Genomic DNA, 27,443 nt, shown 5'->3' on the forward strand with positions numbered 1-27,443 from the left:
TTCTGTATAGTTGATTTGTCTTACAGAACTGTTCATTCTTCTCTTTGTTATTTTGTTCTAATGTTTTTTGATTAAATAAAAACCATGAACACTTACCACGCTGCGCTTTGGTCCATGCCTTCCAACGAGAGACGTGACAATTATGTGTCATGTTTTGTGTTGACCGCAGGAGGGGTAGCTGCTGCTTTTGCAACAGCTAATGGGGATCCTAATAAAATACCAAATACCAAACTCTGTTGTTCTCTCTGAGCTCAGAAATAAAGAATCTTGGTTTGACTTGGACTCCAGCAGATCCTTACATTATAATATCCACTACAACTCACCCACAGATTGCTGTTTCATGATTGTCTCAATGAAGAGTTCCTCATTCCACTTTCCTGTGGGCTTTTACAAGCCTCCCACTGGTTGAATAAACATTGTTTCCACGTCAAATTAAAAAACATCCTTAACATTGATGAACCTTCACTATCTTCATACCTAAACTAGCAACATTAACTATTGTCTATTGTTATTCTCAATGACCTTCCTGGCCTTATGAAATCCTAGCTAAATACAATGTTCCCACCTGTTTTCATGTCTTTGGTTATGCAAACATTTGTTTATTAGATTATATTTCTCATTAAGATGAATATAGTTTTAATTCTGCATGGGTCACGCCTGGCTTTGGTCATGTGTTCCCTTATGGGTCAATGATTTTAATTAGAATATAGCAATTATGCTCTCTCCTCAATCACTTACAGTTTCTTTGGAAAGTATTCAGACCCCTTGACTTTTAGGTTTAGGTCATCAGTAAAGGGGACATCTTAAATATTACAATGACCCTTTCAAAGACAGACATCCCCCGGACCTCCCCCTATAACTATTTTTAAAAGGGTAAAAATTATCTGTTTTCTATAGCATTAAGGTCAGGGCGTTGTGATGCCCACTTCAATACCTTGACTTTGTTGTCCTGATTTTGCCACAACTGTGGAAGTATGCTTGGGGTCATTGTCCATTTGGAAGACCCATTTGCGACCAAGCTTTAACTTCCTGACTGATGTCTTGAGATGTTGCTTCAATATATCCACATAATTTTCCATCCTCATGGTGCCATCTATTTTGTGAAGTGCAACCAGTCTCTCCTGCAGCAAAGCACCCCCACAACACGATGCTGTCACCCCCGTGCTTCACGGTTGGGATGGTGTTCTTCGGCTTGCAAGCATCCCCCTTTTTCCTCCGAACATAACGATGGTCATTACGGCCAAACTGTTCTATTTTTGTTTCATCAGACCAGAGAACATTTCTCCAAAAAGTACGATCTTTGTCCCCATGTGCAGTTGCAGAACGCTCCTCCATCCTGAGCGGTATGATGGCTGCGTCCCATGGTGTTTATACTTGCGTACAATTGTTTGTACAGATGAACGTGGTACCTTCAGGCATTTGGAAATTGCTCCCAAGGATGAACCAGGCTTGTGGAGGTCTACCATTTTTTTCTGAGATCTTGGCAGATTTTTATTTATTTTCCCATGATGTCAAGTAAAGAGGCACTGAGTTTCAAGGTAGGTCTTGAAATACATACACAGGTGCTCTTCCAATTGACTCAAATGATGTCAATTAGCCTATCAGAAGCAATAGACATAATTTTCTGGAATTTTCCAAGGCTGTTTAAAGGCACAGTCAACTTAGTGTATTTAAACTTCTGACCCACTGGGATTGTGAAATAATCTCTCTGTAAACAATTGTTGGAAAAATGCCTTGTGTCGTTAACACAGATGTCCTAACCGACTTGCCAAAACTATAGTTTGTTAACAAGAAATTTGTGGAGTGGTTGAAAAATGAGTTATAATGACTCCAACCTAAGTGTATGTAATCTTTAGCTTCAACTGTATATACTGTATCCTTCACTATCTATTCTTCACTATATATTGCATCTTAGCTGCTGTGTTTCTGCTCATCCATGTTTTATACTTCTATATTTCCCATTCCTTTACTAGATTATGTGTATTAGGTTTAGTTGTGGAATTTGTTAGATATTATCTGTTTGATACTGCTGCACTGTCGGATCTAGAAGCATAAGCATTTCACTACACTCACAATAACATCTGCTAACCATGTGTATGTGACCAATAACATCTGCTAACCATGTGTATGTGACCAATAACATCTGCTAACCATGTGTATGTGACCAATAACATCTGCTAACTGTGTATATGTGACCATAACATCTGCTAACCATGTGTATGTGACCATAACATCTGCTAACCATGTATATGTCACCAATAACATCTGCTAACCATGTGTATGTCACCAATAACATCTGCTAACCATGTGTATGTCACCAATAACATCTGCTAAACATGTGTATGTCACCAATAACATCTTCTAACCATGTGTATGTCACCAATAACATCTGCTAACCATGTGTATCTGACCAATAACATCTGCTAACCATGTGTATGTCACCAATAACATCTGCTAACCATGTGTATCTGACCAATAACATCTGCTAAACATGTGTATGTCACCAATAACATCTTCTAACCATGTGTATGTCACCAATAACATCTGCTAACCATGTGTATCTGACCAATAACATCTGATAACCATGTGTATGTGACCAATAACATTTGATTTGATTTGAACAAAACAAATCCATGTGATGTTTGATCAATGTGGAAAACGGATTGGATTTGTAAAAATCCATCTACAAAAGGTATTTTTATTAATTTTCACACAACTGGTAACCAGTGACTGGTGACATTTTGTGTTTCACCCAACTGGCAACCTAAATCCAATGACGGTGGACATTTTGTGTTGATTTCATGTTGAATTCACTTTAGTTGACGAATCAAAGAAATGTAAATAGAAACTAGATGTTGAACTGACATCTGTGCCCAGTGGGCTGGTTTGAATAAGCGGCAGGTGTTGGATCAATATCCACCTTAGTAGCTAAATTTCCATGCAATTGTAACGGATGTGAAACGGCTAGCTTAGTTAGCGGTGCGCGCTAAATAGCGTTTCAATTGGTGACGTTACTTGCTCTGAGACCTTGAAGTCGTAGTTCCCCTTGCTCTGCAAGGGCCGCGGCTTTTGTGGAGCGATGGGTAACGATGCTTCGAGAGTGACTGTTGATGTGTGCAGAAGGTCCCTGGTTCGCGCCCGGGCATGGGCGAGGGGACGGTCTAAAATTATACTGTTTCACAATTTGCGACAGATTTTCATGTGAATATTCTCAAATCTGCATAAAACAATATACGCATTTTCCCACCGGAAATTTTTGCATCAAACAGGTTTATTGCGGATAAAAGTCTTTGCGTGATAAAGTAGTGCACGGAAAAAAATGTTTTCCTGTTGAATTCCCATGTACTGAATGAAAAATGCAAGTTAAATGGGTTTCCATTGCATTTTCAACTCTACTGATGGTTTTGAAAAACCGTTGAGTTATATAGCAAAAGTCCTCTTGTCCCGTGCACTGTAGCCAACAGCTCAAAGATACAGTGTTGGTAGGCTACCAACATGATGAGATTATTATGGATAAGAGCGACATTATTTTATTTGTCAAATGGCAACCAAGCATCAATCATCATCATGTCACCAGAAGAAGACCATCAAAATGTATTGGAAAGGAGCATCAAGCTCAACACATGCACTTTCACCACCCTGTGAAGTTCATCATTTATTTAATCTGTAGCCTAATAAACTGCATGGGTTCCCAAGTCGTTGTGGGAGGACCACACAATATATCATCGCGTGACTCCAAGTTAACTAAGATATGATCGTTATTAAATCAATATTTGCGCATAAAGGATTAATGCCGCCATTTCTCGTTTATAAATTTTTACTGACACAAAAAGACCCCACCATGTCAAACGAAGTAACAAATCGTCTGTCGGCATTTAGAAAAGTATACAGGCATATCCTGTTTCCATCAGCCCGGTCATTACTTTGGAAATGGTTGGATCAATATCCACCTTCATGATATGGATGAAGCCTGATTTGGAATGTCTGAGTAGTTCTATATGATGTCATACACCCCTCCGATAATCAAGTGATGTTCACATGTGATGCATTTGCTCCATTGTTTACATTTAAATTGGAGGCCCACTCTGATGATGTATGTCTTACATAGTGGGGCTTTAAATGAAAAGTATGGTGACATCTTAGTGTGGCTTGAAATTAATAGGATTATTAATTATAAACTCCTATAGCAACAATACACTGTGGCTTTGACTTCAAGAAGAGAATGGGCTGATGGGTGGTGGTGCTACTCTATAGGTAAGGCTGTCCAATATGAATGTTCAATACACACAATAGGTTGATCAGTAGGCAGTTAGCTCGCTAACACAGCTCGCTAACACAGCTCGCTAACTCCAGGCCTGGTGGTGGCAGCAGTGCACAACAACCACTGTTTACCGGAGCTTCCTGGGTGAAAAATAATTTGGCTATATAAAGAGTGCACAACAAAACCTATTCCCCCTCAGAAGACTGAAAAGGTTTGGCATGGGTCCTCAGATCACAACGCAGGGCCAGACGGATTACCAGGACGTGTACTCCATGCTGGAAAATGATGGTGGCCACACAAAATATTGACACTTTGGGTCCAATTTGGACATATTCACTTAGGGGTGTACTCACTTTTGTTGCCAGCAGTTTAGACATTAATGGCTGTGTGTTGAGTTATTTTGAGGGGACAGCAAATTTACACTGTTATACAAGCTGTACACTCACTACTTTACATTGTAGCAAAGTGTAATTTCTTCAGTGTTGTCATATGAAAAATCAAATTGATTTATATAGCCCTTCGTACATCAGCTGATATCTCAAAATGATGTGCAGAAACCCAGCCTAAAACCCCAAACAGCAAGCAATGCAGGTGTAGAAGCACGGTGGCTAGGAAAAACTCCCTAGAAAGGCCAAAACCTAGGAAGAAACCTAGAGAGGAACCAGGCTATGTGGGGTGGCCAGTCCTCTTCTGGCTGTGCCGGGTGGAGATTATAACAGAACATGGCCAAGATGTTCAAATGTTCATAAATGATACAGGAGGTACCGGAACAGAGTCAATGTGGAGGGTATATACAGGAGGTACCGGAACAGAGTCAATGTGGAGGGTATATACAGGAGGTACCATTACAGCGTCAATGTGGAGGCTGTATACAGGAGGTACCAGAACAGAGTCAATGTGGAGGCTATATACAGGAGGTACCGGAACAGAGTCAATGTGCGGGGACACAGGTGAGTCGAGGGATTCATTTTAAGCTTCTACGTCTGTGTACAGGAAAGTATTATTTGTAAGACGTAAGAGAAAATATATATGTTTATTGTTAAATTATTATGACGTTCTTTCCAACACAAAAAGTGTAGTACCTATTGTTTCCAAACTGCGTTACCCACTCCAGCCAGCAGATGGCGATGGGCGTCTTTCAGGTGATGCTTCTTGCGTGACGTATAATGGACTGGACGGGACGCTTCTTCAGGAACAACAAGGCGCCAACTCTTTCAACCACCTCGGTAGCTTGCTAGACAACATAAAACTAAAATATTGATTCTTTAGACCATGTTATTGTACATTAGCTAATCTCAGTGTTTTAAACAAATTTCGGTTGACGTATCTACTGGTGAACTTTAACCTAATGTGCTTGTTCAATTTACAAACTTGTTAAAGATTGATACTGAGGTTAGCACTAGGCTAGTCGCTAATGCTAGCTAGCTAGCTAGCTAACATCCCTGACCATGAGCTCACTGAACTACTCCTCCCTTGCTAATGAAGAGGTCTGCTTTACGGAGAAAGAATCTTTCAGAATGAAAAAGGAGGAAGAGGAGGCTGTTATAGTGAAAGAAGAGAAAGAACCTTTTAGAGAGGAAGAGGATGCTATCTTAATAAACGTGAAGGAGGAAGACGTTTTGAGAGTGAAAAAGGAGGAGACAGAAGATCCGATTGACACCAGTGAGTACTGTCTTAAAAATAGGGACACAAACTATGCAGTTGTTGAACTAATGTGGGGGTTTTTAATGGGCATTCTTACTGTAGGAATTGTTAAATGGTCGATCTGCCATTGGTTCATATACTTTTGCGACTTTTCAATTAGATGTATTGAATTCTCCATGTGGTCGACATTAAAGTTCCCCTCATCTAGTATAACGGTCTTAAAATTCAATATTGCTGCGTATGTTCTACTTAAAATATAAAAGAGGCACCCATTTTGTGGAACAACCCTTTTACATTTGCATCACAAATATTTTTTTAGGAAATCAAGATGAAAGTGGCCATTTTAGGCCCTTTTTAGACATATTCATGCCTCTTGTAAGACTCTGTGATTGCAATAGAAGATCATAAGTTTACCATCTGTTTGATGTTCTCATTCACACAGGAGAGAGACATGACTATGGTGGATACTCTACGGAGCCTCAACAACATCCTGATGCTGACGAGGCAGAGAAGAGTCTCTCCAGATCAGAACACCAGATGGTACAGCTTGGTCTGGTCTAGCATACAGCTTGCTTTATCGGCTTGGGCTGGGTTTCTGTAGAGCACTTTATGACAACAGTGACATCACCATCCATAATGATGTGTATCTGTGTCCCCTCTTTATGGTTACTAGGACAACGCTAGCCCTTCCAGCCTCCCGGAGTCCATGTGTCGTGCCTCTCCCGGTCGCACCTTACTGCTGGGTATGAAGAGGTTGTCTGTGCTGCTGGTGGACTTCAGGAAAACAACGGGGCTGAGTGGAACTGTGAGGGTAGGAGAAGAGATGAAAGGATCAGATTTGACTCATCAAAGTAAGTGCTGTAGTTTAGTTTGAACAAATACAATAGATCTGCCCACCGGTATCTGTTACCAGGACAACCAGTGGAGTTCTGTTAGTTGACAGGAAGATAGACTGGTGGATATGGATGTTATGAATATCATAACACTGAAAAATTATTCTGCCAATGAAAAGAGAGAAACCAATAGACCATATGAAATCTTGATGAAAGTTAGCTTTAGAGAGAAAATTTCAAGATGATCCAATGGAAGGGGCTTGTTTTACAAAAACTTATCCTTAAAACATTATGGATATTACATTGCCTGTCCCAGTCAACCCCCCTATCTTTACAAGACTGTTGAACAGGCAAACTAAACTCTAGACACTGTTAATTAATTAACTAATACTGAGGAAAGCTGTGATCAGGTTTATAGGGAAGGACATTCAATAAACACAGCACTTAAAAATGACTGATTGGCTGAGAGAAATTGATGACGATAAAAATATTGTTTGGGCTGTTTTGTTAGACTTCAGTGCGGCTTTTGACATTATCGATCATAGTCTGCTGCTGAAAAAACGTATGGCTTTACACCCCCTGCTATATTGTGGATGAAGAGTTTTTCTTTTAAAATGTGACCTTTCTTTAACTAGGCAAGTCAGTTAAGAACAAATTCTTATTTTCAATGACGACCTAGGACTGCCTTGTTCAGGGGCAGAACGACAGAGTTTTACCTTGTCAACTCAGGGATTCGATCCAGCAATCTCTCGGTTACTAGCCTACCGCTCTAACCACTAGGCTACCTGCCGCCCCAGAGCTACCTGTCTAACAGAACACAAAGAGTGTTCTTTAATGGAAGCCTGTACAACAAAATCAAGGTAGAATCAGGAATTCCCAGGGCAGCTGTTTGGCACCTACCTTTTTCAATCTTTACCAACGACATGCCAACGACATTTGAGTAAAGCCAGTGTGTGTCTGTATGCGGATGACTCAACACTGTACACGTCAGTTACCACGGAAACTGAAATGACAGCAACACTTACAAAGAGCTGCAGTGAGTTTCAGAATGGGTGGCAAGGAATAAGTTAGTCCTAAATATTTCAGATTACCTTAAATTACATGGCCTACTATGCTAATTCTGTAGCGGTATTGTTAGAGGGGGGTAAAGATAAAGTTTGTTGGGGCGCCAGGCAGGTATTAACCCTAGTTATTAAAGTTTGTTGAATAGAATCCCTGTAGTGCTGTCCTGAAACAGCTGCAAAACGTGACTAGTGACTTTTATTTTCCCCGGCACAAGGTGCACCTGTGTAATAATCAAGCTGCTCAATCAGCTTCTTGATATGCCACACCTGTCAGGTGGATGGATTATCTTGGCAGAGAATACATGTTAACTAACTAATGTTAACTAACAGGGATGTAAAAAATTATTGTAGTTTCTATCAGTTTTAGGAACATCTTTCCAAATATTTCACTTTATTTTTTACTTTACCCAAAATATGACATCAGCGATAGTCAAAATGTTGAAAACCTGTGAACGTCTAAATAATAAATTGGGCCACTAAAACAGCAGGTGTCGAACCCTTTCAACAACGGGGAGATTTTACTGATGTGCTTTGTGTCTTCAACTTAAAAACAAGTTTTGGACTTCCACTTAAAATTACTTATTTACTTATTTTATGTTTAAGGAAGTGTGTACAGTCGTGGCCAAAAGTTTTGAGAATGACACAAATGTTAATTTTCACCAAATCTGCTGCCTCAGTTTGTATGATGGCAATTTGCATATACTCCAGAATGTTATGAAGAGTGTTCAGATGAGTTGCAATTAATTGCAAAGTCCCTATTTTCTATGCAAATTAACTGAATCTCCCCCAAAACTGGAAGCTTCAAAAGGAGGGTGGTGCTTGGAATCATTGTTCTTCATATGTCACCCACGGTTACCTGCAAGGAAACATGTGCCGTCATCATTGCTTTGCACAAAAAGGGCTTCACAGGCAAGGATATAGCTGCCAGTAAGATTGCACCAAAATCAACCATTTATCGGATCATCAAGAACTTCAAGGAGAGCGGTTCAATTGTTGTGAAGAAGGCTTGTTGATTCAGCTGCGGGATCGGGGCACCAACAGTACAGAGCTTGCTCAGGAATGGCAGCAGGCAGGTGTGAGTGCATCTGCACGCACAGTGAAGCGAAGACTTTTGGTGTCAAGAAGGACAGCAAAGAAACCACTTCTCTCCAGGAAAAACATCAGGGACATACTGATATTCTGCAAAAGTTACAGGGATTGGTGAGACTGCTGAGGACTGGAGTAAAGTCATTTTCTCTGATGAATCCCCTTTCCGAATGTTTGGGGCATCCGGAAAAAAGCTTGTCCGGAGAAGGCAAGGTGAGCGCTACCATCAGTCCTGTGTCATGCCAACAGTAAAGCATCCTGAGACCATTCATGTGTGAGTTGCTTCTCAGCCAAGGGTGTGGGCTCACTCACAATGTTGCCTAAGAACACAGCCATGAATAAAGAATGGTACCAACATTCATGTGTGAGTTGCTTCTCAGCCAAGGGTGTGGGTTCACTCACAATGTTGCCTAAGAACACAGCCATGAATAAAGAATGGTACCAACACATCCTCCGAGTGCAACTTCTCCCAACCATCCAGGAACAGTTCGGTGACGAACAATGCCTTTTCCAGCATGATGGAGCACCTTGCCATAAGGCAAAAGTGATAACTAAGTGGCTCGGGTAACAAAACATCAGTATTTTGGGTCCATGGCCAGGAAACTCCCCAGACCTTAATCCCATTGAGAACTTGTGGTCAATCATCAAGAGGCGGGTGGACAAACATAAAAAAAAACACAATTCTGACAAAATCCAAGCATTGATTATGCAAGAATGGGCTGCCGTTAGTCAGGATGTGGCCCAGAAGTTAATTGACAGCATGCCAGGGCAGATTGCAGAGGTCTTGAAAAAGAAGGGTCAACACTGCAAATATATACACTGCATCAACTTAATGTCATTGTAAATAAAAACCTTTGACACTTATGAAATGCTTGTAATTATACTTCAGCATTCCATAGTAACATCTGACAAAAATATCTAAAGACACTGAAGCAGCAAACTTTGTGGAAATTCATATTTTTCATTCTCAAAACTTTTGACCACGACTGTAGGTCGCATTCTGTATCATACAGCTATGAAAGTTATATATTTAGAACTCCCTGCTCGATTGGAATCCAGTGACGTCTGTGTCTTGAGTGTCCTAGAACTGTTTAGTTTGTGTTCTGACGAAAATAGAATGAATAAATAAGTAGTGTAAACATTGTCAGTAATTACCAGGAAACTTTACAACATTTGTTTTAAAATCACACTGAGATTGTTAAAACGGGCCTTAGGTTATTGAGGGATCTGATTAGGATTTACCCTCGTAGCAAGGCCGTTTTATCATGTGGAGGTTTCATTCGGGTCTCTATTTTAAAAAAACACTGTCTTTGGCAGGAGAAAGACCAGATTCAGAGGAACCAGAGCCAGGGACGTCCAAACCAGCAAGACGACACCAGTGTTCCCACTGTGGAAAGGGTTGTAACCACTTATTTGAGCTGAAACAACATGAGAGAATACACACTGGGGAGAAGCCTTACCACTGCTCCCAGTGTGGAAAGAGTTTTAACCAGAAAGGAAACCTGAAAACTCATGAGAGAATACACACAAGGGGGAAGCCTTACCGCTGCATGCAGTGTGGAAAGATTTTTAACGATTTGGGAAAGCTGGAACGGCACGAGAGAATACACAGAGGGGAGAAGCCTTACCACTGCTCCCAGTGTGGAAAGCGTTTTAACGATTTGGGGACGCTGAAACGACACGAGAGAATACACACAGGGGAGAAGCCTTACCACTGCTCCCACTGTGGAAAGCGTTTTAACGATTTGTGGAAGGTGAAACGACATGAGAGAATACACACAGGGGAGAAGCCTTACCACTGCTCCCACTGTGGAAAGTGTTTCAACCAGTCAGGGGAGCTGAAACGACATGAGAGAATACACACAGGGGAGAAGCCTATGCACACAGGGGAGAAGCCTTACCACTGCTCCCACTGTGGAAAGTGTTTCGTCCAGTCAGGGGAGCTGAAACGACATGAGAGAATACACACAGGGGAGAAGCCTTACCACTGCTCGCAATGTGAAAAGATGTATAGGCGGAAAGGACACCTAAAAGCTCACGAGAAAATTCATACAGGGGAGAAGCCTTACCAATGCTCCCAGTGTGGAAAGTGTTTCACCTGGGCAGGGGATCTGAAAAAACACGAAAGAATACACACAGGGGAAAAGCCTTACCCCTGCTCCCAGTGTGGCAAGTGTTTCAATGAGACAGGGGATCTGAAAAAACACGAAAGAATACACACAGGGGAGAAGCCTTACCCCTGCTCCCATTGTGGCAAGTGTTTTAACCAGTTAGGGGCCCTGAAACAGCACAAGAGAATACACACAGGGGAGAAGCTTTACCACTGCTCCCAGTGTGGCAAGTGTTTTAACCAGTTAGGGACCCTGAAACAGCACAAGATCATACACACAGGGGAGATGCATTACCACTCCTCCCAGGGCGCAAAGCATTTGCCCATTTAGGAAGCCTGAAAGAACATGAGACACAGAGGAGAAGGCTTTACAGAAGATTAGATTTTGGGAAAACATATTACTCATAACAATCACGTAAACATCATTAGAGAATCTACACAGGAGAGAGAAATTACTTCTCTTAGCATGTATATTGATATTTCACATCTCATTGACTCACAACTCATCAGAGAACATACACAGTGCTCCCATTGTCTTATATTGTTGACTGATAATGTGTTTACCTGTTTTTACCAGATGAAATTGCTTCTTCCAATTATTGATAAACATGTACCTGTTAAGAAACTGACTGTTAGATATGTTAAGGCTCCATGGATTGATGAGGAATTTAAAAACTGTATGTTTGAAAGAGTTGGGGCAAAAGGAGTGGCTAATAAGTCTGGCTGCACATCTGGCCGGCTGTTTTATGTACTGCAAATTGAGAAATTATGTGACCAAACTCAACAAAAATAATAAACTTTAATATGAAGCCAAGATCAATGATATAAAGAATGATGGAAAAAAACATAATGAAAGAAAAGCAGTGCAAGTATTGAATGTTGTAAAGTTAGTGTGGGAGAGGTGGAACAATGGTTATCGATCAATAATGACAAACCTCCTGGCATTGACAACTTAGATGGAAAGCTACTGAGGACAGTAGCTGACTCTATAGCCACTCCTATCTGACATATTTTTAATCTGAGCCTAGAGGAAAGTCTTTGTTCTCAGGCCTGGAGGGAAGCCAAATTAATCCACTACCCAAGAGTGGTAAAGCGGCCTTTACTGGTTCTAACAGCAGACCTATAAGCTGGCAGCCAGCTCTTAGCAACCTGTTGTAAAAAAATTGTGTTTGACCAAATCTAATGCTATTTCTCTGTAAACAAAAGAACAACAGACTTTCAGCATGCTTATAGAGAAGGGCACTCAACATGTACTGCACTGACACAAATGACTGATGATTGGTTGAGAGAAATTGATAACAAGAAGATTGTGGGAGCTCTATTGTTAGATTTCAGTGCAGCCTTTGATATTATTGACCATAACCTGTTGTTTAAAAATGTTTGTGCTATGGCTTTTCAACCTCTGCCATAATGTGGATTCAGAGCTATCTACCTAATAGAACTCAGAGGGTTTTTAATGGAAGCTTCTCTAATGTCAAACATATGAAGTGTGATGTACCGCAGGGCAGCTCTCTAGGCCCTCTACTCTTTTCTATTTTTACCAATGGCCTGCCACTGGCATTAAACAAAGTATGTGTGTCCATGTATGCTGATGATTCAACTATATAAGCACCAGTAACCACAGCTAATGAAGTCACTGAAACCCTTAACAAATAGTTGCAGTCTGTTTTGGAATGCGTGGCCAGTAATAAACTGGTCCTGAACATCTTTAAAACTAAGAGCATTGTATTTGGTACAAATCATTCCTTAAGTTATAGACCTCAGCTGAATCTGGTAATGAATTGTGTGGCTGTTGAACAAGTTGAGGAGACTAAATTACTTGGCATTACCTTAGATTGTAAACTGTCATGGTCAAAACATATAGATTCAATGGTTGTAAAGATGGGGAGAGGTCTAGCCATAATAAAGAGATGCTCTGCTTTTTTGACACTACTCTCCACAAAGCAAGTTCTGCAGGCTCTAGTTTAGTCTAATCTTGATTATTGTCCAGTCGTGTGGTCCAGTGCTGCAAGGAAAGAGAGAGTAAAGCTGCAGCTGGCCCAGAACAGAGCGGCTGTCACGCCCTGGCCATAGAGAAGCTTTTATTCTCTATTTTGGTTAGGCCAGGGTGTGACTCGGGTGGGAATTCCAGTTTCTTTATTTCTATGTTTTCTATTTCTTTGTTTTTGGCCAAGTGTGGTTCCCAATCGGAGACAGCTGTCTATCGTTGTCTCTAATTGGGAATCATACTTAGGCAGCCTTTTTCCACCTGTGTTTTTTGGGTAGTTGTTTTCTGTATAATTAATTTCTTCGAATGTTGTTTGATTAAATAAAAATCATGAACACTTACCACTCTGCGCTTTGGTCCATGCCTTCCGACGAGAGACGTGACAATTATGTGTCATGTTTTGTGTTGACCGCAGGAGGGGTAGCTGCTGCTTTTGCAACAGCTAATGGGGATCCTAATAAAATACCAAATACCAAACTCTGTTGTTCTCTCTGAGCTCAGAAATAAAGAATCTTGGTTTGACTTGGACTCCAGCAGATCCTTATATTATAATATCCACTACAACTCTCCCACAGATTGCTGTTTCATGATTGTCTCAATGAAGAGTTCCTCATTCCACTTTCCTGTGGGCTTTTACAAGCCTCCCACTGGTTGAATAAACATTGTTTCCACGTCAAATTAAAAAACATCCTTAACATTGATGAACCTTCACTATCTTCATACCTAAACTAGCAACATTAACTATTGTCTATTGTTATTCTGAATGACCTTCCTGGCCTTATGAAATCCTAGCTAAATACAATGTTCCCACCCGTTTTCATGTCTTTGGTTATGCAAACATTTGTTTATTAGATTATATTTCTCATTAAGATGAATATAGTTTTAATTCTGCATGGGTCACACATTGCTTTGGTCATGTGTTCCCTTATGGGTCAATGATTTTAATTAGAATATAGCAATGATGCTCTCTCCTCAATCACTTACAGTTTCTTTGGAAAGTATTCAGACCCCTTGACTTTTAGGTTTAGGTCATCAGTAAAGGGGACATCTTAAATATTACAATGACCCTTTCAAAGACAGACATCCCCCGGACCTCCCCCTATAACTATTTTTAAAAGGGTAAAATGATGTGTTTTCTATAGCATTAAGGTCAGGGCGTTGTGATGCCCACTCCAATACCTTGACTTTGTTGTCCTTAAGCCATTTTGCCACAACTTTGGAAGTATGCTTGGCGTCATTGTCCATTAAGAAGACCCATTTTCGACCAAGCTTCAACTTCCTGACTGATGTCTTGAGATGTTGCTTCAATATATTCACGTAATTTTCCTCACCCATGATGCCATTTATTTTGTGAAGTGCCCCAATCCTTCCTGCAGCGAAGCACCCCCACAACACGATGCTGTCACCCCCGTGCTTCACGGTGGGGATGGTTTTCTTCGGCTTGCAAGCATCCCCCTTTTTCCTCCAAACATAACGATGGTCATTATGTCCAAACAGTTCTATTTTTGTTTCATCAGACCAGAGGACGCCTTCAGGCTTTTGGAAATCGCTCCCAAGGATGAACCAGACTTGTGGAGGTCTACCATTTTTTTTCTGAGATCTTGGCAGATTTGTATTTATTTTCCCATGATGTCAAGTAAAGAGGCACTGAGTTTCAAGGTAGGTCTTGAAATACATACACAGGTGCTCTTCCAATTAACTCAAATGATGTCAATTAGCCTATCAGAAGCTATGAAAGCTATGACCTCATTTCCTGGAATTTTCCAAGGCTGTTTAAAGGCACAGTCAACTTAGTGTATTTAAAATTCTGACCCACTGGGATTGTGAAATAATCTGTCTGTAAACAATTGTTGGAAAAATGCCTTGTGTCGTTAACACAGATGTCCTAACCGACTTGCCAAAACTATAGTTTGTTAACAAGAAATGTGTGGAGTGGTTGAAAAATTAGTTTTAATGACTCCAACCTAAGTGTATGTAATCTTTGACTTCAACTGTAAATACTGTATCCTTCACTATCTATTCTTCACTATATATTGCATCTTAGCTGCTGTGTTTCTGCTCATCCATGTTTTATACTTCTATATTTCCCATTCCTTTACTGGATTATGTGTATTAGGTTTAGTTGTGGAATTTGTTAGATATTATCTGTTTGATACTGCTGTACTGTTGGACTTCGAATCACAAGCATTTCACTACACTCACAATAACATCTGCTAACCCTGTGTATGTGACCAATAACATCTGATAACCATGTGTATGTGACCAATAACATCTGATAACCATGTGTATCTGACCAATAACATCTGCTAACCATGTGTATGTGACCAATAACATCTGCTAACCATGTGTATGTGACCAATAACATATGCTAACCATGTGCATGTGACCAATAACATCTGCTAACCATGTGTATGTGACCAATAACATCTGCTAACCATGTGTATGTGAACAAAAACATTTGCTAACCATCTGCATGTCACCAATAACATCTGCTAACCATGTGTATGTGACCAATAACATTTGATTTGATTTGAACAAAACAAATCCATGTGATGTTTGATCAATGTGGAAAACGGATTGGATTTGTAAAAATCCATCTACAAAAGGTATTTGTATTAATTTTCACACAACTGGTAACCACTGGCTGGTGACATTTAGTGTTTCACCCAACTGGCAACCTAAATCCAATGACGGTGGACATTTTGTGTTGATTTCATGTTGAATTCACTTTAGTTGACGAATCAAAGAAATGTAAATAGAAACTAGATGTTGAACTGACATCTGTGCCCAGTGGGCTGGTTTGAATAAGCGGCAGGTGTTGGATCAATATCCACATTAGTAGCTAAATTTCCATGCAATTGTAACGGATGTGAAACGGCTAGCTTAGTTAGCGGTGCGCGCTAAATAGTGTTTCAATTGGTGACGTTACTTGCTCTGAGACCTTGAAATCGTAGTTCCCCTTGCTCTGCAAGGGCCGCGGCTTTTGTGGAGCGATGGGTAACGATGCTTCGAGGGTGACTGTTGATGTGTGCAGAAGGTCCCTGGTTCGCGCCCGGGTATGGGCGAGGGGACGGTCTAAAATTATACTGTTACACAATTTGCGACAGATTTTCATGTGAATATTCTCAAATCTGCATAAAACAACATACGCATTTTCCCACCGGAAATGTTTGCATCAAACAGGTTTATTGCGGATAAAAGTCTTTGCGTGATAAAGTAGTGCACGGAAAAAAAAATGTTTTCCTGTTGAATTCCCATGTACTGAATGAAAAATGCAAGTTAAATGGGTTTCCATTGCATTTTCAACTCTACTGAGGGTTTTGAAAAACCGTTGAGGTATATATCAAAAGTCCTCTTGTCCCGTGCACTGTAGCCAACAGCTCACATATACAGTGTTGGTAGGCTACCAACATGATGAGATTATTATGGATAAGAGCGACATTATTTTATTTTTCATCATCATGTCACCAGAAGAAGACCATCAAAATGTATTGGAAAGGAGCATCAAGCTCAACACATGAACTTTCACCACCCTGTGAAGTTCATCATTTATTTAATCTGTAGCCTAATAAACTGCATGGGTTCCCAGGTCGTTGTGGGAGGACCACACAATATATCATCGCGTGACTCCAAGTTAACTAAGATATGATCATTATTAAATCAATATTTGCGCATAAAGGATTAATGCCGCCATTTCTCGTTTATACATTTTTACTGACACAAAAAGACCCCACCATGTCAAACGAAGTAACAAATCGTCTGTCGGCTTTTATAAAATTGTTCAGGCATATCCTGTTTCCATCAGCCCGGTCATTACTTTGGAAATGGTTGGATCAATATCCACCTTCATGATATGGATGAAGCCTGATTTGGAATGTCTGAGCAGTTCTATCTGATGTCATAATACACCCCTCCGATAATCAAGTGATGTTCACATGTGATGCATTTGCTCCATTGTTTATATTTAAGTTGGAGGCCCACTCTGATGATGTATGTCTTACATAGTGGGGCTTTAAATGAAAAGTATGGTGACATCTTAGTGGGGCTTGAAATGAATAGGATTATTAATCATAAACTCCTATAGCAACAATACACTGTGGCTTTGACATCAAGAAGAGAATGGGCTGATGGGTGGTGGTGCTACTCTATAGGTAAGGCTGTTCAATATGAATGTTCAATACACACAATAGGTTGATCAGTAGCCAGTTAGCTCGCTAACACAGCTCGCTAACTCCAGGCATGGTAGTGGCAGCAGTGCACAACAACCATTGTTTACCCGAGCTTCCTGGGTGAAAAATAATTTGGCTATATAAAGAGGGCACGACAAAACCTATTCCCCCTCAGGAGACTGAAAAGGTTTGGCATGGGTCCTCAGATCACAACGCAGGGCCAGACGGATTACCAGGACGTGTACTCCATGCTGGAAAATGATGCACACAAAATGTTGACACTTTGGGTCCAATTTGGACATATTCACTTAGGGGTGTACTCACCTTTGTTGCCAGCAGTTTAGACATTAATGGCTGTGTGTTGAGTTATTTTGAGGGGACAGCAAATGTACACTGTTATACAAGCTGTACACTCACTACTTTACATTGTAGCAAAGTGTAATTTCTTCAGTGTTGTCACATGAAAAATCTAATTGATTTATATAGCCCTTCTTACATCAGCTGATATCTCAAAATGCTGTGCAGAAACCCAGCCTAAAACCCCAAACAGCAAGCAATGCAGGTGTAGAAGCACAGTGGCTAGGAAAAACTCCCTAGAAAGGCCAAAACCTAGGAAGAAACCTAGAGAGGAACCAGGCTATGTGGGGTGGCCAGTCCTCTTCTGGCTGTGCCGGGTGGAGATTATAACAGAACATGGCCAAGATGTTCAAATGTTCATAAATGATACAGGAGGTACCGGAACAGAGTCAATGTGGAGGGTATATACAGGAGGTACCGGAACAGCGTCAATGTGGAGGCTGTATACAGGAGGTACCAGAACAGAGTCAATGTGGAGGCTATATACAGGAGGTACCGGAACAGAGTCAATGTGCGGGGACACAGGTGAGTCGAGGGATTCATTTTAAGCTTCTACGTCTGTGTACAGGAAAGTATTATTTGTAAGACGTAAGAGAAAATATATATGTTTATTGTTAAATTATTATGACGTTCTTGACAACACAAAAAGTGTAGTACCTATTGTTTCCAAACTGCATTACCCACTCCAGCCAGCAGATGGCGATGTGCGTCTTTCAGGTGATGCTTCTTGCGTGACGTATAATGGACTGGACGGGACGCTTCTTCAAGAACAACAAGGCGCCAACTCTTTCAACCACCTCGGTAGCTTGCTAGACAACATAAAACTGAAAGATTGATTCTTTAGACCATGTTATTGTACATTAGCTAATCTCAGTGTTTTAGACAAATTTCGGTTGACGTATCTACTGGTGAACTTTAACCTAATGTGCTTGTTCAATTTGCAAACTTGTTAAAGATTGATACTGAGGTTAGCACTAGGCTAGTCGCTAATGCTAGCTAGCTAGCTAGCTAGCTAACATCCCTGACCATGAGCTCACTGAACTACTCCTCCCTTGCTAATGAAGAGGTCTGTTTTACGGAGAAAGAATCTTTCAGAATGAAAAAGGAGGAAGAGGAGGCTGTTATAGTGAAAGAAGAGAAAGAACCTTTCAGAGAGGAAGAGGATGCTATCTTAATAAACGTGAAGGATGAAGACGTTTTGAGAGTGAAAAAGGAGGAGACAGAAGATCCGATTGACACCAGTGAGTACTGTCTTAAAAACAGGGACACAAACTATGCAGTTGTTGAACTAATGTGGGGTTTTTAATGGGCATTCTTACTGTAGGAATTGTTAAATGGTCGATCTGCCATTGGTTCATATACTTTTGCGACTTTTCAATTAGATGTATTGAATTCTCCATGTGGTCGGCATTAAAGTCCCCCTCATCTAGTATAACAGTCTTTTAAAATTCAATATTGCTGCGTATGTTCTACTTAAAATATAAAAAAGGCACCCATTTTGTGGAACAACCCTTTTACATTTGCATCACAAATATTTTTTTAGGAAATCAAGATGAAAGTGGCCATTTTAGGATATTTTTAGACATTCATGCCTCTTGTAAGACTCTGTGATTGCAATAGAAGATCATAAGTTTACCATCTGTTTGATGTTCTCGTTCACACAGGAGAGAGACATGACTATGGTGGATCCTCTGCGGAGCCTCAACAACATCCTGATGCTGACGAGGCAGAGAAGAGTCTCTCCAGATCAGAACACCAGATGGTACAGCTTGGTCTGGTCTAGCATACAGCTTGCTTTATCGGCTTGGGCTGGGTTTCTGTAGAGCACTTTATGACAACAGTGACATAAGCATCCATAATGATGTGCATCTGTGTCCCCTCTTTATGGTTACCAGGACAACGCTAGCCCTTCCTCCCTCCTGGAGTCCCCATGTCGTGCCTCTCCCGGTCGCACCTTACTGCTGGGTATGAAGAGGTTGTCTGTGCTGCTGGTGGACTGCAGGAAAACAACGGGGCTGAGTGTAACTGTGAGAGGTGGAGAAGAGATGAAAGGATCAGATTTGACTCATCAAAGTAAGTGCTGTAGTTTAGTTTGAACAAATACAATAGATCTGCCCACTGGTATCTGTTACCAGGACAACCAGTGGAGTTCTGTTAGTTGACAGGAAGATAGACTGGTGGATATGGATGTTATTAATATCATAACACTGAAAAAGGATTCTGCCAATGAAAAGAGAGAAACCAATAGACCATATAAAACCTTGATGAAAGTTAGCTTTAGAGAGAAAATTTCAAGATGATCCAATGTAAGGTGCTTGTTTTACAAAAACGTATCCTTAAAACATTATGGATATTACATCGCCTGTCCCAGTCAACCCCCCTATCTTTACAAGACTGTTGAACAGGCAAACTAAACTCTAGACACTGTTAATTAATTAACTAATACTGAGGAAAGCTGTGATCAGGCTTATAGGGAAGGGCATTCAATAAACACAGCACTTAAAAATGACTGATTGGCTGAGAGAAATTGATGATGATAAAAATATTGTTTGGGCTGTTTTGTTAGACTTCAGTGCGACTTTTGACATTATCGATCGTAGTCTGCTGCTGAAAAAACGTATGGCTTTACACCCCCAGTTATGAAAACTTAGGTCACTAAAGAGGCCTTTCTACTGAATCTGGCAACACTAAAAGAAAGATGCCCAGGGTCCCGTATGGCTTTACACCCCCTGCTATATTGTGGATAAAGTGTTAAATAAAAAAAAGCTAACCTTTATTTAACTAGGCAAGTCAGTTAAGAACAAATTCTTATTTTCAATGACGGCCTAGGACTGCCTTGTTCAGGGGCAGAACGACAGAGTTTTACCTTGTCAACTCGGGGATTCGATCCAGCAATCTCTCGGTTACTGGCCTACCGCTCTGACCACTAGGCTACCTGCCGCCCCAGAGCTACCTGTCTAACAGAACACAAAGAGTGTTCTTTAATGGAAGCCTGTACAACAAAATCAAGGTAGAATCAGGAATCCCCAGGGCAGCTGTTTGGCACCTACCTTTTTCAATCTTTACCAACGACATGCCAACGACATTTGAGTAAAGCCAGTGTGTGTCTGTATGCGGATGACTCAACACTGTACACGTCAGTTACCACGGAAACTGAAATGACAGCAACACTTACAAAGAGCTGCAGTGAGTTTCAGAATGGGTGGCAAGGAATAAGTTAGTCCTAAATATTTCAGATTACCTTAAATTACATGGCCTACTATGCTAATTCTGTAGCGGTATTGTTAGAGGGGGGTAAAGATAAAGTTTTGTTGGTGCGCCAGGCAGGTATTAACCCTAGTTATTAAAGTTTGTTGAATAGAATCCCTGTAGTGCTGTCCTGAAACAGCTGCAAAACGTGACTAGTGACTTTTATTTTCCCCGGCACAAGGTGCACCTGTGTAATAATCAAGCTGGTCAATCAGCTTCTTGATATGCCACACCTGCCAGGTGGATGGATTATCTTGGCAGAGAATACATGTTAACTAACTAATGTTAACTAACAGGGATGTAAAAGATTATTGTAGTTTCTATCAGTTTTAGGAACATCTTTCCAAATATTTCACTTTATTTTTTACTTTACCCAAAATATCACATCAGCGATAGTCAAAATGTTGAAAACCTGTGAACGTCTAAATAATAAATTGGGCCACTAAAACAGCAGGTGTCGAACCCTTTCAACAACGGGGAGATTTTACTGATGTGCTTTGTGTCTTCAACTTAAAAACAAGTTTTGGACTTCCACTTAAAATGACTTATTTACTTATTTTATGTTTAAGGAAGTGTGTACAGTCGTGGCCAAAAGTTTTGAGAATGACACAAATGTTAATTTTCACCAAATCTGCTGCCTCAGTTTGTATGATGGCAATTTGCATATACTCCAGAATGTTATGAAGAGTGTTCAGATGAGTTGCAATTAATTGCAAAGTCCCTCTTTTCTATGCAAATTAACTGAATCTCCCCCAAAACTGGAAGCTTCAAAAGGAGGGTGGTGCTTGGAATCATTGTTCTTCATATGTCACCCACGGTTACCTGCAAGGAAACATGTGCCGTCCTCATTGCTTTGCACAAAAAGGGCTTCACAGGCAAGGATATAGATGCCAGTAAGATTGCACCTAAATCAACCATTTATCGGATCATCAAGATCTTCAAGGAGAACGGTTAAATTGTTGTGAAGAAGGCTTCAGGGCACCCAAGAAAGTCCAGCAAGTGCCAGGACCGTCTCCTAAAGTTGATTCAGCTGCGGGATCGGGGCACCACCAGTACAGAGCTTGCTCAGGAATGGCCAGGCAGGTGTGAGTCCATCTGCACGCACAGTGAAGCGAAGACTTTTGGTGTCAAGAAGGACAGCAAAGAAACCACTTCTCTCCAGGAAAAACATCAGGGTCAGACAGATATTCTGCAAAAGTTACAGGGATTGGACTGCTGAGGACTGTGGTAAAGTCATTTTCTCTGATGAATCCCCTTTCCGAATGTTTGGGGCATCCGGAAAAAAGCTTGTCCGGAGAAGGCAAGGTGAGCGCTACCATCAGTCCTGTGTCATGCCAACAGTAAAGCATCCTGAGACCATTCATGTGTAGGGTTGCTTCTCAGCCAAGGGTGTGGGCTCACTCACAATGTTGCCCTAAGAACACAGCCATGAATAAAGAATGGTACCAACACATCCTCCGAGAGCAACTTCTCCCAACCATCCAGGAACAGTTCGGTGACGAACAATGCCTTTTCCAGCATGATGGAGCACCTTGCCATAAGGCAAAAGTGATACTAGGTGGCTCGGGTAACAAAACATCAGTATTTTGGGTCCATGGCCAGGAAACTCCCCAGACCTTAATCCCATTGAGAACTTGTGGTCAATCATCAAGAGGCGGGTGGACAAACAAAAACCCGCAAATTCTGACAAAATCCAAGCATTGATTATGCAAGAATGGGCTGCCGTCAGTCAGGATGTGGCCCAGAAGTTAATTGACAGCATGCCAGGGCGGATTGCAGAGGTCTTGAAATATTGACACCTCATCAACTTCATGTCATTGTAAATAAAAGCCTTTTTTCACTTATGAAATGCTTGTAATTATACTTCAGCATTCCATAGTAACATCTGACAAAAATATCTAAAGACACTGAAGCAGCAAACTTTGTGGAAATTAATATTTTTAATTCTCAAAACTTTTGGCCACGACTGTAGGTCGCATTCTGTATCATACAGCTATTAAAGTTCTATATTTAGAACCACCTGCTCGAATCCAGTGACGTCTGTGTCTTGAGTGTCCTAGAACTGTTTAGTTTTTTGTGTTCTGACGAAAACAGAATTAATAAATAAGTAGTGTAAACATTATCAGTAATTACCAGGAAACTATACAACATTTGTTTTAAAATCACACTCACAAGATTGTTAAAACTGGCCTTAGGTTATTGAGGGATCTGATTAGGATTTACTCTCGTAGCAAGGCCGTTTTATCATGTGGAGGTTTCATTCAGGTCTCTATTTAAAAAAACACTGTCTTTGGCAGGAGAAAGACCAGACTCAGAGGAACCAGAGCCAGGGATGTCCAAACCAGCAAGAAGACACCAGTGTTCCCACTGTGGAAAGGGTTGTAACCACTTAAGTGAGCTTAAACGACACGAGAACATTCACAAAGGGGAGAAGCCTTACCACTGCTCCCAGTGTGAAAAATGTTTCAACAAGTCATGGGAGCTGAAACAGCATGAGAGAATTCACACAGGGGAGAAGCCTTGCCACTGCTCCCAGTGTGGCAAGTGTTTTAACCAGTTAGGAGCCCTGAAACAGCACGAGAGAATACACACAGGGGAGAAGCCTTACCACTGCTCCCAGTGTGGCAAGTGTTTTGCCCAGTTAGGGACCCTGATACAGCACGAGAGAATACACACAGGGGAGAAGCCTTACCAATGCTCCCAGTGTAGCAAGTGTTTTAGCCAGGGAGGGGCCCTGAAACAGCACGAGAGAATACACACGGGGGAGAAGCCTTACCACTGCTCCCAGTGTGGCACGTGTTTTAACCGGTTAGGAGCCCTGAAACAGCACGAGAGAATACACACAGGGGAGAAACCTTACCACTGCTCCCAGTGTGGCAAGTGTTTCACCGGGGCAGGGGATCTGAAAAAACACGAAAGAATACACACAGGGGAGAAGCCTTACCACTGCTCCCAGTGTGGCAAGTGTTTTACCCTGTTAGGGACCCTGAAACAGCACAAGATAATACACACAGGGGAGATGCATTACCACTCCTCCCAGGGTGCCATGCTTTTGCCCATTTAGGAAGCCTGAAAGAACATGAGACACAGAGGAGAAGGCTTACAAAAGGTTAGATTTTGGGAAAAAATATTACTGTTAGTGGAATTCTAAATTCCTCTGTATTATTTCCCAATCAGAATTAAGTACTCTGTCAATGCATTCTATGGGATCGTAAAACCCATATTATTATCATTATTATAGGAATGGACAGAGCCCCCGTCTTAAACTCAGGTAACAGCGTTTATTACAAGAGAGTACTGAAGAAAAATACAAAGAACCTTACATTTTATAGCGACAACATAAAATGACATCATCAGTTTCTCACACCCTCTCCGATCCACACAATAGCGCAGTGTCTTCTGGTCTGGAGATGTCTTCTACTCCCCTCATAAAACAAACATTCCAATCTGTCTAAAAGATAAACTTTTCTCCACTAATGGAACATCAAACAAACATTCTTATCTGTCTGAAAATATATAATATATACAAGGTACAGACAATTCATTTGTTTTACTTACATTTTCAGTAACAGCTTAACCAAGAACCCATACATTTCATACCATAACATAATAGTATTAAAATAGATGGTTCTAATTTAAATGTATACATAATTAATCATTTCAACCATAATTTCCTCCAACAATTACTCATCACAATCACACAATCACATCCACACAGGAGAGAGAAATTACTTCTCTTAGCATGTATATTGATATTTCACATCTCATTGACTCACAACTCATCAGAGAACATACACAGTGCTCCCATTGTCTTATATTGTTGACTGATAATGTGTTTACCTGTTTTTACCAGATGAAATTGCTTCTTCCAATTATTGATAAACATGTACCTGTTAAGAAACTGACTGTTAGAACTGTTAAGGCTCCATGGATTGATGAGGAATTTAAAAACTGTATGTTTGAAAGAGTTGGGGCAAAAGGAGTGGCTAATAAGTCTGGCTGCACATCTGGCCGGCTGTTTTATGTACTGCAAATTGAGAAATTATGTGACCAAACTCAACAGAAATAATAAACTTTATTATGAAGCCAAGATCAATGATATAAAGAATGATGGAAAAAAACATCATGAAAGAAAAGCAGTGCAAGTATTGAATGTTGTAAAGTTAGTGTGGGAGAGGTGGAACAATTGTTACCGATCAATAATGACAAACCTCCTGGCATTGACAACTTAGATGGAAAGCTACTGAGGACAGTAGCTGACTCTATAGCCACTCCTATCTGTCATATTTTTAACATGAGCCTAGAGGAAAGTCTTTGTTTTCAGGCCTGGAGGGAAGCCAAATTAATCCACTACCTAGTCATGTAAGACTGGAAGTAAGACTGGAACATAGTATCAACAGGAACTCTTAGTTCCCTTTATCCATATGTTACCTAAAATATAGTTTTAACACACAGGCATCTGACTTTGTACAGTTGACCTTTTCATGCACTTGCAAGGTGTCTACCACTGATTCTTTATCTCAAGCTAAAGCAAAACATGAATCATTGTACTTTTGTCATCACAGGTGTTCCTGTAATGTACAGATATCATCACAGTTCTTACAAGTCATATTACACACATCTCTGACACACACACTTATCCCACCAGACATGCCACCGGGGGTCTTTTCACAGTTCACAAGATTCCAGAACAAATTCAAGGAAGCGTACAGTATTATATAGGGCCCTTATTGCATGGAACTTCCTTCCATCTCATATTGCTCAAATAAATAGCAAACCTGGTTTAAAAAAAAACAGATAAAGCAACACCTCTCCCCTATTTGACCTAGGTAGTTTGTGTATATGCATTGATATGTAGGCTACGTGTGCCTTTTACAAAATGTATGTAGTTCTGTCCTTGAGCTGTTCTTGTCTATTGATGTTCTGTATTTTTGTCACGCCATAGAGGCTTATTATTCTCTATTTTGGTTAGGCCAGGGTGTGACTCAGGTGGGAATTCCAGTTTATTTATTTCTATGTTTTCTATTTCTTTGTTTTTGGCCAAGTGTGGTTCCCAATCGGAGGCAGCTGTCTATCGTTGTCTCTAATTGTGAATCATACTTAGGCAGCCTTTTTCCACCTGTGTTTTTTGGGTAGTTGTTTTCTGTATAGTTGATTTGTCTTACAGAACTGTTCATTCTTCTCTTTGTTATTTTGTTCTAATGTTTTTTGATTAAATAAAAACCATGAACACTTTACCACGCTGCGCTTTGGTTATAATATCCACTACAACTCACCCACAGATTGCTGTTTCATGATTGTCTCAATGAAGAGTTCCTCATTCCACTTTCCTGTGGGCTTTTACAAGCCTCCCACTGGTTGAATAAACGTTGTTTCCACGTCAATTTAAAAACATCCTTAACATTGATGAACCTTCACTATCTTCATCCCTGAACTAGCAACATTAACTATTGTCTATTGTTATTCTCAATGACATTCCTGGCCTTATGAAATCCTAGCTAAATACAATATGCCCACACGTTTTCATGTCTTTGGTTATTCGATTACATTTCTCATTAAGATGAATATTGTTTTAATTCCACATGGGTCACGCATTGCTTTGGTCATGTGTTGCCTTATGGGTCAAATAATATAGCAATTGTGCTCTCTTCTCAATCACTTACAGTTTCTTTGGAAAGTAATCAGACCCCTTGACGTGTAGGTTTAGGTCATCAGTAAAGGGGACATCTTAAATATTACAATGACCCTTTCAAAGACAGACATCCCCCGGACCTCCCCCTATAACTATTTTTTAAAGGGTAAAATTATGTGTTTTCTACAGCATTAAGGTCAGGGCGTTGTGATGCCCACTCCAATACCGTGACTTTGTTGTCCTTAAGCCATTTTGCCACAACTTTGGAAGTATGCTTGGGGTCATTGTCCATTTGGAAGACCCATTTGCGACCAAGCTTTAACTTCCTGACTGATGTTGCTTCAATATATCCACGTAATTTTCCTACCTCATGATGCCATCTATTTTGTGAAGTGCAACCAGTCCCTCCTGCAGCAAAGCACCCCCACAACACGATGCTGTCACCCCCGTGCTTCACGGTTGGCATGGTGTTCTCCGGCTTGCAAGCCCCCCCCCCCTTTTTCCTCCAAACATTACAATGGACAAACAGTTCTGTTTTTGTTTCATCAGAATAGAGGACATTTCTACAAAAAGTACAATCTTTGTCTGCAAACCTTAGTCTGCTTTTTTTATGGGGGTTTTGGAGCAGTGGCTTCTTCCTTACTGAACGGCCTTTCAGGTTATGTTGATATAGGACTCGTTTTACTGTGGCTATAGATACTTTTGTACCTGTTTCCTCCAGCATCTTCACAAGGTCCTTTGCTGTTGTTCTGGGATTGATTTGCACTTTTCGCACCAAAGCACTTTCATCTCTAGGCGACAGAACGCGTCTCTTTCCTTAGGGGTATGACGGCTGCGTGGTCCCATGGTGTGTATACTTGCATACTATTATTTCTACAGATAAACGTGGTACCTTCAGGCGTTTGGAAATTGCTCCCAAGGATGAACCAGACTTGTGGAGGTCTACATTCTTTTATCTGAGGTCTTGGCTGATTTCTTTGGATTTTTCCAATGATTTCAAGCAAAGATGCATTGAGTTTGAAGGTAGGCCTTGAAATACATCCACGGGTAC

At 40.7% G+C, this 27,443-nt stretch overlaps 2 protein-coding genes across 3 annotated transcripts; both read left to right on the forward strand.

Annotated features, from left to right (window-relative positions):
• Positions 1-5,432: 5,432 nt before the first annotated feature.
• LOC110515527 (zinc finger protein 501) lies at positions 5,433-24,577 on the forward strand. 2 transcript variants are annotated; one of them, XM_036972666.1, is made up of 4 exons: positions 5,433-5,923; positions 6,348-6,445; positions 6,579-6,756; positions 23,058-24,577. In XM_036972666.1, the coding sequence occupies exons 1-4, from the start codon at positions 5,710-5,712 to the stop codon at positions 23,822-23,824; spliced, it is 1,257 nt and encodes a 418-aa protein (XP_036828561.1). In that variant the 5' UTR covers positions 5,433-5,709; the 3' UTR covers positions 23,825-24,577. The 2 variants fall into 2 exon arrangements, with proteins under 2 accessions (XP_036828561.1, XP_036828560.1); XM_036972665.1 differs by lacking the exons at positions 5,433-5,923; positions 6,348-6,445; positions 6,579-6,756 and adding exons at positions 18,270-18,752; positions 19,176-19,273; positions 19,407-19,584.
• LOC118947702 (zinc finger protein 135-like) lies at positions 9,223-11,557 on the forward strand. Its single transcript, XM_036972700.1, has 2 exons — positions 9,223-9,252; positions 10,286-11,557. The coding sequence occupies exons 1-2, from the start codon at positions 9,223-9,225 to the stop codon at positions 11,327-11,329; spliced, it is 1,074 nt and encodes a 357-aa protein (XP_036828595.1). The 3' UTR covers positions 11,330-11,557.
• Positions 24,578-27,443: the final 2,866 nt, after the last annotated feature.

This window comes from Oncorhynchus mykiss, unplaced genomic scaffold (genome assembly GCF_013265735.2).
Source record: "Oncorhynchus mykiss isolate Arlee unplaced genomic scaffold, USDA_OmykA_1.1 un_scaffold_189, whole genome shotgun sequence".
Classification (NCBI taxonomy): domain Eukaryota; kingdom Metazoa; phylum Chordata; class Actinopteri; order Salmoniformes; family Salmonidae; genus Oncorhynchus; species Oncorhynchus mykiss.